Source organism: Eptatretus burgeri, chromosome 2 (genome assembly GCF_056783735.1).
Source record: "Eptatretus burgeri isolate ZD-2024b chromosome 2, Ebu_testis_v1, whole genome shotgun sequence".
Taxonomy (NCBI): domain Eukaryota; kingdom Metazoa; phylum Chordata; class Myxini; order Myxiniformes; family Myxinidae; genus Eptatretus; species Eptatretus burgeri.
Window position 1 is genome coordinate 144628326 of NC_140962.1, and position 14841 is coordinate 144643166.

Consider the following 14841-nt stretch of genomic DNA (forward strand, 5'->3'; position numbering starts at 1 on the left):
CTGCTCACCAAGCAAGTTTGGTGATCTCGCGCACGTCTGCTCTCCGAGCAAGTTTGGTGATCTCGCGCACGTCCGCTCTATGGAAGCTTCACCTCGGAATTCGGATCAAAAGACAGAAAGGGGCGGGGCCTGTGGGGGTCGAAGGTCGAAGAGCGGAGGTCAGATCTCGTCTCTCGAGCCCTATAAAAGGCCGAGCGAAGCGCCAGTTCGCGGTCGTAAGTCGGTGAAGTCTGGAGTCTGGAGAACACAGTCGGGGGTAGCAGTCCAGGAGAGTGGAGGACACGCGAGCTAAGAGCATGGCCAAACCTGCTGTGCCGCGCAGACCTGCGCGTTCATGTGGAGAGAGCCGGAGAGAGCTCGCCAACCAGTGCCAAATGGTCTGAGGTGATCGGGCTTCGGGACAGTCCGAGCATCGCTGAGGAACGGACGGGTTCTTAGAAAGAGCATCAACTTTGGAAGAGCATCAAGACCCGTTCATTCCTCTCAACGCGTAGCCGGCTGAGGCCCGAATCACCCGGCCGCTTGGCAAGGCCTGGGCTCAACCGTGGCTACGCTAGCTGCCATGGGGACGGGACGTCGCGGGTCGCCCCATCGAGGCACCACGAGGGTGGAGGTAACCTGCAACGGTCTCGTGGAACTCCTTCGGTCCGCCAAGCTCCACGTTATAAAGGCCTACGGGCCCAGTCTGACCCCCTTGTCTTTGAGGGGGTCTTTTCCTTGCTTTTATTTGTCTGAAAGTTGTGGCGCCGTGTCCCGTTAAGTGGAACTGTTGTTAAGTGCTTGTGAATGATAAATAATAGGTGATTGTAGTGCTTTGTCTTGCTCGCGTCTTGTCCCTTCCCGCCAATTCATTGCTCGATTGCATGACTGCATAACTGTGTACGTGTGTAAATAACAAATGTGCTTGTCTGAATGTCACCCATTCATTGTGTCCTCTTTCCCCAATTCAACTACCATCTTGCCTTTGGAATAATAGCGGGCTTGTTGATAGCCGATAAAAGAACCGGGTCCAGCGAGGTCTCGCGATAATAACCCGCTCGGTTATCCCAGGACGGAACAAACCGCTTAAGCAGTTCGTGTCCAAGCAGACCTTGCTGAGGTACGGTCTCTCGGTCGGCTGCCCGCGCGAATAATTCGGTATATCGACAATTCGGCGATTGACCCTGTCGCGCACGGGTAGAATATTGACGAGGCCGTGGTGTGCGCTTGGAGCACACCCGTGACTGGTTTTCGGCGTTGTTCTGGAAAGTCGCGACTGAATTTTCCGTTCGGTGGGTGAGACGGCCGCCATTGGCTAAAGCGGCTGTCCGCACGCCGGCGGGCGCAGATTCGTAACAATATGTTCAAAATCGAACCAGGAAGTTTGTCCGGCTGCATTTTCAAGGGTTAACCCATAAACTTGATAAATCAAAAATGGCCGTCACCAATACATGAAAAATTCATTTTTTTCATATTTTTGGTGCCAAACATGGTAAGAACATAAATAAAACAAATTTTTTTTTTAGGTGCAAGGAATCCATTGAGACCATTATTTAGACCCCAATATGCTAAGAAATCAAGATGGCCACCACATTAGGGCAAATTTTATCACTGACTTACTTTAAATGAGTGACAACTTTATCATAATATCATGGTTCAGATGTGGGATATACTTACTGTAAATGAATACAGCTATAGTTATATTTCATCAATGATCAATGAAGAAGAGGGGTGCAGTTACCAAATTAGTTTCATAATGAATGGGAAATCATAACTGAATTTTTGCATATCAATAAAGCAGAAACGGCTGGCAAGACTTTGTTAATGTACAAACTGCTTAAATCAAATATCAACACATGCATGATACATATCCTATAATGTTCATTAAAGCCTGTTACAGGCTGTAATGCTTCAAAACATGCACCACATTAAACACAGAATCCAGCATGGAGGAAGTCCACTACAAAATGAGGTTCTCTTTATTGTGTCTTGCAAACATGACATGAGACGGTGAAAATAACAATCATGACGACTCCCTTTTCTTTTACAAAATAACTAGATATAACATCAACATTCTAAATCATACTTTATGATCTAACTGAGAACGATCATGTGCCTGTATAATGGCATTCTTAAAATTTCAGTGCCTTTTGGAACTCAATGTTCAATTGACCTTGTCATATTTTAAAATAGACCTTTGATCCGATATGTGAATATAAAGTTGAAAATTTAAGTTAAACACAGACTAGACAGGTGAAAAGACTTAACTGATAACATTGATTAAAACTGCAAATGTTCTGGTTTACTTATATAATTATTACTTGATCAGATGCCTAGTAAGAGTGTGGTCAGAGGTTTCCAGCACTTGACCAACCGGTGGAGCATGGTCCTCAGCACAAGCTCTTATGATCAAATTATATGCTTTTCCAGATGGGTGGCATTGATTCTGGTTGGGTTGTAACGGATTTTGGTTTGGCTATCAAACATTACAGAAATATAAGTATGTAACATCACAAAATATAAACTTTTATATGTCCACAATTATATTGTATTGTTACATTACTACGTGTGTGTGGAGGACTTAGTTTCTGTACCATCAGGTAGAATGTTCCGACATTCGGCGGCACGCTTGTGGCATTTGCAAGCTTCAATGCATGGTAAGTGCATTTTCCTGCAACTACAGAGCTTACTCAGGCATCCCTTGGTGCATCCACATCCTTGTATTAGTCAACAGACCACTTGAGTACCATAAACTTCGGATATAGGCCCTCATCCACTGTGAAAACAAGATGTTGCTGTTCCATCAATTGAGCTACATGCAACGCTCGCCTGACGACAGTGTTCAGCGTATCAATGTCATGTGCAGGAGCCTGGATTATGGGAATGTACCCCACTGATGTTTGCTCTGGATTGACCGTGCTTGCCTTTTGATTGAAGAAAGTCCAAGAAGGCATTGGTTCCTGAGATGATCGCGTCATTGTGAATGCCATGTCATCGTATGGGCTTTCTTTGCTGACGGGCATTCGTCCATCGAGTGTGTAAACCAACCAGGTGTAATCTCATCATTGTATGGGCCTTCAGTGGTTCCACTGTTAGGTGCTGGCATTATGTCGTTCATAGCATCTGGGATGTGCAGTGTTCCTGTATTGGAGAACTTGATACCATCAAGTAGATTAACTTTGGGTGGGCCTCTCTGCCATGCTGCAACCTGGGTAGCATGAAAAGTTCCTTTTCCATCCAAAGTGGCTTCATTTGTGTCCACATTGTCAGTTGAAAAATGAACAAAACGTCCTTCGACCAAGTTGGGAGGCACGACCGAGCCATTGTCATCCATGGTTGTTGGTGTTTTTTTCAGATAGTGCCGTGTCCAGCCTGATAACATCATGGCAACTCATCACGTGGCCATCTTGATGAAACATGTCAACTTGCTCCTTCAAACGTGTTGCTTGGTGAAGAGTACTTCCAATTCCAATGTGTTTTAGGGTATGAATTTTGTCTCCGTGAGCAGCATACATATGATCTTGAGCAATGCTAAGTATTCTGGTTTGGTGGAGTGAATCATGCTTGTAATCACCATCACTGTTCACTTTATTCTCTAAGAGTTGCTGTCCACCCAACAGTAAGTTGAGGAACATGTACAGACTGTCTGTCACATATATCTATTGCTCTGTCCTCACTGACTTCAATTCCATCAGGCTTCGGATGTGATAACATATCACCTCGTATACGTAGTGCAACATGCACAATGGAGAGAAACGAGTCATTCGTTTGATGCTTGAATGGGGGAATAGTGAGCTTTACACCATCATCCTTCACCATGTCAGATAATGGGATGTGGCGGAACTTGGTTGGGATGAGTCGTGTTCTGGGTTCTGTGCGTGATTGATCATGGAGAACGACAACTTCAAACACACCATCCACACGTTCAGCTAACTTATCTTTGATTGAACAGCAGAGATGGCTCGATCTTGTGGTTATCTTCCACGATTGAAAGAGGATGCCAGCACCACTATTATTCGGAAGAAACAGCCGTCGCTCGAAACTGTAATAGCATCTCCACTGAAGCTACTGCTACATGTACATGGGAGATTTGAATGGTGAATCAAACACCTGTGTTGACCTGCCAGCAACCAATCTCATCTCGTCACCACCCACCTCGACGGTGGGCCATGACAAGACACAGCACCTTAAGAGCACGACACATCTGCTTTCCCTTCCCATCCTTTCACGCTCATTTCCTCCCAAACCCCAATCCCTCCACTGGGACATAACACGACACATCTTCCTTCCTCTTCCTCACGTTTTCCTCCTCCCAAACCTCCTATCCCCTCCATTGACACACAAAATGACCACAGACACAAATGGTGTCCCGGGAAAGTATGAAACAGGCCGACCCTGTAACATACAGGACACCTGGTCAGCCCGCGACGGTGGAACAAAGCATTCATCACCCATTTTGTAGGCGGTGTCTGAGTGTGCCTGTGCGGTGTCATGCCATGTCTGTGCTGCCTTTTCTATGCCGTGTTTCTGCTGGAGCATCTCAACCGAGGGGGAAGGGGTCTCTGGTGTTCATCTGAATCATTCGCATCAGTCTCAAAATGATATGGCTCCATGGTTCTCCCGAAAGCGTTTCTAACGTTAATTTTGTCTCCAATAGTTTCTTCAAAATCCCACTTATCAGTTTCAACATCCTGAGAACCTTCAGAGTCGCTAATGACGGTGGAATTAGGATCAGAATCCAATCTCAAAATGCACTGTTTCTCTCTGTAAGCCACCGTTTGGATCAATGCGGGTTCAGTTTGTGACATCACTGCGAAAATCGACAATCGACACTCTTGGGCTATTTTCTGCACTTTGTGATTGGCAAAAAGAAATAAATTCAATGTCCCCACCCCCTTCAAATCAGACCATAATTAATGATTTTCAATGGTTTTCAGAAGAAAAAAAATTCCACTTGGTTTCTCTTTAATAATGAACACACCTGTGTGTCAATGGAGATATGGCATCTGTCAAAACAGCCGTTAAAATCTTCACTTATTCAAAGTGAATACCATTGATGAAACCATGTGAAGGTGACAATTTCCCTCCTTTGTCCCTCATCTATTCCCCTGATCCCAACTTTCTCTCTATTTCAACAGGATTGACTTGATCAGAAATGGCGAAATTCTGCGCAAGAAAGAAAAACTGGTTCAAAAAGCTTCTCAGAAAGCTTCAGGTAAAATACACAAAATCATGTCTCCCCAACACCATGTCAAGGGAAAGCAACACTCTTGAGAAACGGACACCACAACTACATTCTTTGCAAATTTCTAAACACCTGTTGATTTCTTTTTTTAATCTTCCCCATAGAAATCAGCAAAAACTGAGGAAAAGGGATGTGTCTCGAAGTTTCTTGAAAATGAGGTACAGGTGGTACAGGTGGTACAGGAATCACAAAACATTCCTGAGGAGCAGCAACAAAAGGAGGAAGACATTAAAACGGTATCTGGCTTTTGGTGTTCAATCACATTAACTTTGGTTTTGATACCAATTCTTGCTCAACTTGACATAACTGAACAAACATGACATAGCTGTTCTCGAAATACCTGCAATCACTGAACAAATAATTCATACAGAACTCAGAGAAGCTTGTTACCTCTGCCATGGAAGGTGGATGGAGGTTATGCTTTCACTCCCGTCTTTGTCTGTTTTCCATTTGTTTAACTGTGAGCAGGATATCTCAAAAAGTTGGGACGGATTTGGCCAAAATTTGGTGGAAAGGTTGGGTACGTGCCAGGAGGAATTCATTACACTTTGCTGAAGATCCTGATCAGAATCCGGATCCTAGAATTTTTTAAGTGATTCTTCACGATTGAGAGATTGGTACAAAAATTATATTATAGCACAATGTCTCAAAAAGCTGTGGATGGATTTGGACGAAACTTGGTGGACGGGTGTGCGACAAGGAAGAATCGTTTTCATTTTGGTGAAGGTTCTGATCCAGATACGATAATTTTAAAAAATTCTTTCAAAGTGATTTCTTACTGTTGGGGTCACAATGGGGCCCAAAACGATATACAGCATGATACAGTATGTCAAAAAGTTATGTACAGGTTATGACACAACTCGGTGGTTGAATTGGTTAGTTGAGAACCAAAATCTAATCGGCTTGTTCTTAAGGTCCAGATTCGGATCCGGCCTATCAGTGGCATACAAAACGTAAGTTGTTCGGCCTCACATACTGTAGGTATGCACTCCACCGAGTGCTGTTTTAGTTTTCTACATGGTTTGACTTTTGCAAATCGATGAACTGACACCACGTGTTGAAATACATGATCAATAGAGTCGTGAGTTTTTTTTTCCCAACCAGAACAAGAAAATGATAATGATGTCTCAAAGGATTCAGCATTTAGAGCAGATGCAGCAGAATAATGAGAAGTTTCACCAACAGGCAAGTACTTTCTGAGATGAACTCGCAGTACAGTATAGTCTTTCCTTTGGTTGATAATATCTATCATGTCACACAATCCATACACTTACCCTCCCGCATGCTGTGTTCTTATCCTCGACCTGTGCTGCCTGACATGCTTATCGATCTGACTTGCAGATTAAGTTCCTCCTGATGGGGATGATAAAAAAAGACGAGCGCTATGAGGACTTGTGTTCTCTATACGGGGCACACATGAACAGCATTAAAGAAGTGGACCTCGAATGTCTGTTCATGGAGGGAAACCTGCAGCGCAGACACCGACTGCAAAATGAATATGAACTAAAATTGAGAAAACAGGTAGGAACCCTTACATGGTATTTCTTCTTCTTTGTACACCCTTCTGTATGAGTGATTAATTCACTCATTATCATGGTCTATGCTTGTATGTGTAAATTATTATCTTTGGTGGTGTTTCTTCTTGATGCTATTTCTGCTTCTTCATGAGCACAATTTTTCTTCCACACAGATCGATTTGCTTTCACAACTTCTGAAAGTCAATGACAAACAAATAGAATTGATGACATCGGGATATGAGGGACTTTCAAAGAGTCTGACAAACATTGTGAGGAAGCTGTCAGAAGTGGACAATCAGCTCCAGGAGCAGCGACAACAGCATGAGGAGCAGGAACAGAATCACTGCAAACAAGTAAGCAATCATTATCAAACATGTGGGACTACAGATGACAAGAGGGGGAAGATCATGTTCACCTCCGCATGTTCTGATGGATTTTAACACTTTGCAGGTCATGCTGCTCATGAGAAATTTACAAATGGAAGATTACTAGTGGGGGGGATAAGTGGTGCTTGAAAATGAAGCACTAAATTAAGTCTTGAACCAGCCTCACATCAGTGTGTTCCATTTATTTTGGCCGTGTATCTTTCATGACTTGAACTACATTTATAATTGGACTATCTTTTATAAAAAAATATTTTTCCAAAGTGTAATTTTATCAATTTTCACAAGTTTCAGATTCCTCATGATATTTTGATGCTGATGAAGCCTTCAATCCAAAACGGTACTTATCACTCATAGGATGGTCAACTTTATCCTTTGGGTCTGATCGAGCTTGTAAAGTATTGTCACGCCCTTGAATGACCACTAGAACTTTCAATGACATGCTGCCGACAGCGACTAACGCTGTGTCCAAATGAAATGCGCTCAATCATCCTCCTCAAATTGATCACGTGCGTGATTGAAAGACTTCGTCGGCAATATAACATAACTAGGAATGAATCCTTCTCGGGCTATTTTAAAAAATATAATCAAAAAGACATCGACAGTGTTGTGAAAAGCTGGCGGGATGATGTGGGATCAAGAGGTTTGCGCACTTGTCTCTGAGCCATCGAGCCCGAGTTTGAATCTCAGTCCAGTTGCAAACTTTCATTCTGATGTCTCAGGGGCAGCGTGATTCATCAACGTGTTTTTTGGTCCCTCGGATGGACCTGAAATCAGGCACCCTGTCTTCCAGCGTTAGTTTGTGGACATTAGTGTCTAATACTGGTGTTTATTGTAATTTGTGGAATTCTATGTGTACTTTGCACCTTCAATCACAATTTATCCCATTTTATTATTGAGTGAGGTACCTTCATAAATTCCTGAAGTTTATTGATTGAGGGATAGAAGGGGTGCTCAATTGTGCAGCTGTGTGGTCTTGAATATATTTCCAAACGATTTCCGTTCCGGTTCTTGAGCGACGGTGGCAGTTCTGCTTCAGGGTCTCTGCTGACTTTCTCAAAGATAAGTTTTCCGGTTGTTTTTGTCACGTCTTAACTGTCATTTTGCTACCTCTGCCACAAAAAGTGAAGGAGGTTATGTTTTCACCCCTTTCTGTCTTTGTTTGTTTGTCTGTATAGAGGACATAAGGTTCTCTTTTGTCTGTCTGCATAGAGGACATCTCAAAAAGTTGTGAACGGATCCAGATGAAATTTGCTGGACACATTTGGTGTTTGACAAGGACTAACTGATTATATTTTGATGAAGATCCGGATCCTGATCCGACGACGAGAATTATTTCAGTCTTCTTCTTCTTGCGTATGGTAGCTCCCATTTGTTGGAAGCGTGACTGTGTCGCTGATGCAGTGCTCCTCTACCAGTACACACTGGTACTCATTTCGCCGACCTCGGAAGGATGACAGGCTGAGTCAACCCCCTGGTGTATTAATTCAGTGGCCAACGGGGTTTGAACTCAGGATCCCAGGATCCCAAGCTGCCACACTAACCACGAAGCCTACACCAGGCTCATTATTTCAGTGATTCTTCACCATTGAGAGATTGGGCTCAAAAACGAGATATAGCACGATACCTCACAAATGTATTGGGCCAGATATGTTCTCGTGGATCTGGCATAACACGGAGGAGTTTTGGGCTCTCCCAAGTGCCCTTGTAGTTTCCAATGTTTTTGTTTTTGTGGATCAATAAACGGATTTCAAATTCTCCCTCTCCCCCCCCTCTCTCTCTCTTCACTCCCTCTCCCCCCCCCTTTCCTCTCTCCCCCTCTCTCTCTCTCCCCCACTCTCTCTCCCTCTCTCACTCTCTCGCTCCCTCTCTCTCTCCCTCCCACGCTCTCTCTCTCTCTCTCTCTCTCTCTCTCTCTCTCTCTCTCTCTCTCTCTCTCTCTCTCTCTCTCTCTCTCTCTCTCTCTCTCGCCCTTTCTCTTTCTCACTCTCTCTCTCTCCGTTGTGAACGCTGATGTCTCTCACAAAAAGTTGTGGACGCTGATCCAGATGAAATTTTGTGGACAGATTCAAGGACAAACTGTTTAGATTTTGGTGAAGATCCGGATCCGGACACGACTATGAGAATTTTTACAGTGTGTGCGCTGTATACAATTGCACCGAGTTTGAATTGTCCCCGCCAGCGTCTCCCACGTCTCCGACGTCTCCCGTGTCTCCCCCCCCCCCACGTGCCTCAAGACAGCCAATGACGGCCGTCCGGTAGATACAGTGCATAACCTCGATGGAAATGGTGACAATTGACCGAAATACCCGAGTATTTCAATGGAAATTTGTGAAACTAATGTGTTATATAGGTGAAAACCATTTTATTTATTGCTTGACGGAAAAAAAACGAATAAACGCGTCCCTCATGTACGAACGAACGAAAGACGTCATTTCCGCCCACCATCCTATTTCACGTCAAAAGACGTCACTTCCGCCCACCATCGCATTTCGCGCCGATCGCCGAATGCTGAAAGCTAAGTTCTTCTTATACTATCATTCTTTTCGGTCCCCTGCCATGCTGTATCGAACGATTTCATTCTTTCTGTTATATATAAAGGTGCTTATCACAATAATAACAATATTTTTACATTTAAAATGTTAAGTACGCTTTTGAATTGTTTTTCAACTGAAAAAGCATAAATTGCATATTTTAACATTAGTGTACTCATTTGCTTCACCACATGCGCTGTATTGAAGGATTTCACTTGTTTTTGTGATTTCTCACCATTGAGAGATGCGGGCAAAAGGGATATATAGCACTATATCTCAAAATGTTATGCATGTATTCGGATTAAACTTGGTGGGCATGTTGGGTGTGTTACCCCGACAAATTGTTTCGATTTTTGTGAAAATCCGGATCCGACAATGAGAAGTTTTTGAAACGTGATTCTTCACCATTGAGAGATGGGGCTCAAAAAACGATATATAGTATGATATTTACAAAATGTAGTGGGGCCGATATGTTCTCGTGGATCAGGCATTACAGGATGGAGGTATGCGCTCTCTTGAGTGCCCTTCTGGTTAAATCTGTTTCTGGTGAATGTTCCCCCTCCATCCCCTCCCTTACCTGAAAAGCCTGAATGCCTAAACTCTGAATTTGCTTCTAAATCTTGTGTCCCAAACCCATCGCTTTCTGTACCCACCTTACCCCATCACACTCAGCTGTTCCTGGACTCTGTGTCCTTTTCTCCTGACAAGGTGGAGAGCTTGCTGTCAAACCTCGACTCAGATTCTGCAACTGGTCCAGACAGCATCAGCCCACATGTCCTAAAAACTTGCTCCTCTGCTCTTGCTCCTCTGCTCTTGCTCATCCTCTTTCTGTTTTATTCACCCTCTCATTTGCTCAATGTCATATGCCATCTGTTTCAAAATCAGCAAACATTTCCACTCTGCATAACAAAGGTGCAAAAACAGATCCCTACAATGACAGACCAAGCAACCTTCTCCCAATTATCAGCAAGTTTATGGAATCCATTATCGCTTCAGACAATAAATCCTTCCTCTTCTCCACTGGCTTGATTTCGAATCATCAATTTGGTTTCAGACCAGGTCACTCTACCCTGGATACGCTGCTTCTGCTCTCCCAATAATGGATTGAGATCCTCAATACCATACATGAAGTCAGAGCCATATCCCGAGACATATCATGTGCCTTTGATTCGGTCTGGCACCCTGCCCTGCTCACCAAAGTTTCTTCCAATGGTATTGAAGGATATCTCCACTCATGGCTTACATACTTCCTCTCCCATCACAGCCAACTTGTGCCCCTAAATTGAGTTCTCATCCCCTCTTCCTGTCCAAGCTGGAGTGCCTCAAGGTGGCGTTCTGGGCCCTGTTCTTTTTCTGGTTTTCATCAATGATCTCTCCGACTCTGGCAAATCCTCTTTATCTCTTTGCTGATGACTCCACCCTCTGCCGTACCATGTGTCATCCCTCAGATTGGCTAGCAGCAGCTTCTTCGCTCTCTGCATATCTGGATAAAAATCACAAACTGGTCCAACACATGGAGCATGTCTTTCAATCCGGACAAATCTCACACTCTCACTTTGTCTCTCCGAAAGGACTGTTTGGAACCCGCCCCCTGCCCCCCCCCATCTAATTTCTCAACAATCCATTGGAAGAAGTCCTTTCATTCAAGCTTCTGGGTCCCACCTTCTGTCATGATCTTTCCAGGGAAAGCCACATTTCAAAGCTGGTCTCCAAAGCCAGTTGACGACTGGGAATCCTCTGTCGTGTAAAGTCCTTCCTTGGCACACCTGAACTCCTGACCGGATACAAAGCTTTCATCCACAACCTGATGGAGTACTGCTCCACCCTCTGGGCTGGTGCTCCCGCCTCTCACCTTTCTTGGCTTCACGCTGAAGAAACTCAGGCAATTAGGATCATTGGTATCTCCCGTGATGACGCTGAGTCTTTTGGTCTCTCGCTGTCTCACTGCAGGCAGGTCGTTGGTCGTTCTTTCTTCTACCGTCTCCTCTATGGCCTGACCTCCCCTACTCTTTCTGAGATATGTTCCACTTCACATTTCCAGGGGGCGCTCCAGGTCCGCCAGCAACCCCCTTCTGGTAAAATTACCAAAATCAAGAATCACTGCTCACCTTCACTCTTTCATTCCTCCTTTTTTTCCTGCCTTTGAAAAACTCCCACACTCTGTTCAATCCCACTCTTCCCTCCAGGTCTTCAAAACAGCTGTTCACCACCATCTTTACTTTCCCCCATCCAAAACCACGATCTTTTCTACCCCCGCTCATCCATCCCAAATCCACCTTCTTCAAATTCCCTGCTTTCCTTCCTGAAAGTCCCTGTCGTGTAAGGAGCTGAAAGTCCCTGTAGTGTCCATCTTGTTTACCCCATGTACCCTGGCCCACCCCTCTCCCTTCCACAGATCTCCTCATGTCTTTGTTCCACACTGTTTTTTCTTTCCATCTCCCCCCCACCCCCACCCCCTCGTGTCTTGCCCCCCCTCGTGTATTTCTGTGTGTTAGCACTCATACGAGCCTCGACAGTGTATTGTTATGAATTCTGGCCCGTCCGGCGTGCGATCGGCCACGTAACTCGAATCGCGACGTGTCGCCCACCGGAACGGACAATTCAGTCGTGACCCTCTTAGAACTACCGCCAAGGAGCTTGCCACGGGTGGGGGTTTAACCTCACCACAACCCAGTCCGCATTCTACCCACGCGAAATAGGGTGAATCGCCGAATGTCGATATACCTATGTACCCACACGGGTAGCGTACCGAGGAGTTGTACCACGCCGCAGGTCGACTTCGGACATGAACCGCTTAAGCGGCTCGTCCGTGCTGCAGGGATAACCGAGCAGAGTTATCATCAACCTCGACGGTTCAGATTATTTATTGGGTGTCTACACCCACTACCAATCCCTTACGTGATGCAAGATGGAACTTTCAAACAAAGGAAAGGACGCAACGAAACAGGAAACAGTTCAACAAGCAATTTTATTATACAACACGTAAGCAGGCAAATAGGAACAAAAGCAGGCAAATAAAAGCAAGGGAAAGCACTACGACCGAATATAATTAATGAATGTACTTATGCAGTTTCTACTTTACAAGACACGGCGCCACAAGATCCATACAAAACTCCGAAAAGAAAATGGTGACTTCCCTTTGGGCCGTCGAGTCCTCCTCCCATGACCGTCGGCGTGGTCGCGCCTGGCCCCAACTCCTCTCGCGGTCTGCGAGCTCTCTCCGGCACTCCTCGCCCAACGCACAGGTCCGCCACACCACCGGCGCTGCCGCGTCTCCCGTCCGTGCCTCCGTGGACAGGCCGTCCGCCAAACTGCGAGCACAGGACCAGAACGAGAGAAGAGGGAGTGAGATCCACGAGGAAGGAGAAGAAGAAGAAAAAGAAGAACGCACCCTACGTGCGTCCGCCCTTTATGGAGCGCGACTCCGCCCTTTGCTCCGCCCAGTTCTCGGCTCCACCTCTCTTCGAGGCGTTTCCAGAAAGCTCTCGAAGGGGGGGCGTGCCCCCACTCTGACCGCCTCACGCTGTGCATCCACCAATCAGGAGCGAGCTGCCCCACCTCTCCCCTTCACACCAAGCGTGGTGGGGGGATTCAGGCAGAAGCATCAGGCGGGGAAATTAGGCGGGAAAACCCCACAGGCGTTGTTGGTTTTCTTCTCCACGTGCCGTACGCCGCGTTCTCGTAAATGGATAGGGTAGATTAGGAAGTGTACCCCTCCGCACCATCCATCCCCTCGCTCTCGTTGTGGGCCGCTGGACCCACTTTGTGTTAAGATCGCTGAAGTCTGGGGAGGCTATTCTGAGGCTTCGTTGGGCCTCGACACAGGACGCTAGCTCTCCCTTGTTCCCCTCCGGGAAGGGAACGTAGGGGTTGGGAGTAGGCTAGGTGACAGGATAGGTTAGCCGAACAAGGACGATAAAGGGGGTTAGGGGACGAATTATAGAGGGGAAGTAAAAAAGAAAATAAAAACAACAAAAAAAAATAAGTTGGGGCAAAATTGGGTTTTACAAATTAAGGGAGTGGGTATGGACAGTGACAGGCAAAGGCGATAGGTTGGGAGGGAGACCGTAGGGTATGTCCGAGCCCGCCTTCCGAGTGGCCAGCACCACCGCACTCCCTCCACCAACCTCCACTGAACGGCAAAGGCTGGCCAGCTTCATCTGATGGCTGTGTTGCTGCAAGGCCTGTGCCGGCCCACTTCATCTGCCGGCTGTGTTTGCCTGCAGCGGCCTTGTTCTGCAGGCTGTGTTTGCCTGCTCACCTTTGCCATGCCATGCCCACTGCCCCTGTTCACCAGCCCCCGTTCAAGTTTGCTTTGCCCCCCCCCCCCCTGTTCATTTCCATGTGCGCCAGGATCAAGGCAACAGTTTGCAAGCTGCGAGAACTGTCCTGTTGGCAGCCACAACACAGGCCTGCAGTGGCAGCCCGTGCACCGTGTTTGCGTCCATCCATTCATCCATCCATCCATTCATCCATCCATCCATCCATCCATCCATCCATTGTGCTCATTGCGTGTGCCACTTGAGCTGGCACGGAGACTGCGTTTGTGCAGCCCATGCACCGTTGTGGTTCACTGGGTTCATTTTAAAAAGGGAAGGCCTTGGACTGCTTGTGAGCAGCCGGCCACGTTCCCTGTCACCTGCATTGTTGAGCCAGAGACTGCATGCGAGCAGCCTGGCTCCCTGCTAACTGCTTTCTTTTTGCAGAGTCCATTGATCCTGGGCCATGGTTTAGTGTAAAATTTGTAAGTTAAGGTAAGATGTACTGTACATATGAGTGCGCCCCTGGCATGTATGTCTTAGCGCCGGCAATTTTATTTAAGTCGTCCGTGTGAGTGGGTTTGTTTAGTTAGTTACTCAGCCCTCAGGTTATTTATTTTGGGGACACGAATACCATGAATGTCGCACTCAGGGATCCGTAGGTAAAACGTACTAGAGGAGAACTACAAATGATGGCACACGAGAATTTGACGACTCGGGACGAGTCTGTAAAAAGGGGAGGGGGTAGTGTTGTGGTTGAGGAAATTCGCAAACCACCATTCAGGTCCCGTAGGTGAGATATCTCTGTAAGTGCATGTGTAGTTAGCCCCAAACCCGTTGTTTAGAGGGAATAAATGTGATTCATTCGGGCTGCAACCCTTTAAGATAGCCGTTTTTCTGTTCTATCTTCATTTTGAACCAACC

The 14841-nt window shown here is 46.0% G+C and overlaps 1 protein-coding gene and 1 long non-coding RNA gene across 2 annotated transcripts in view; both read left to right on the top strand.

Moving 5' to 3' along the window:
• Positions 1–6424, top strand: part of LOC147033417 (uncharacterized) — a 9162-nt gene extending 2738 nt beyond the window's left edge. Inside the window, exons 2-4 of the long non-coding RNA XR_015050599.1 lie at positions 5118–5194; positions 5329–5460; positions 6329–6424. This is a non-coding gene — a long non-coding RNA (uncharacterized LOC147033417). The remainder of the gene's footprint in view (positions 1–5117; positions 5195–5328; positions 5461–6328) is intronic.
• A 144-nt stretch (positions 6425–6568) lies between these two features.
• Positions 6569–14841, top strand: part of LOC147033418 (uncharacterized) — an 80873-nt gene continuing 72600 nt past the window's right edge. The window contains exons 1-2 of the mRNA XM_085854281.1: positions 6569–6745; positions 6915–7094. Coding sequence (XP_085710407.1) covers positions 6581–6745; positions 6915–7094 — 345 coding nt within the window. The 5' untranslated portion in view covers positions 6569–6580. The remainder of the gene's footprint in view (positions 6746–6914; positions 7095–14841) is intronic.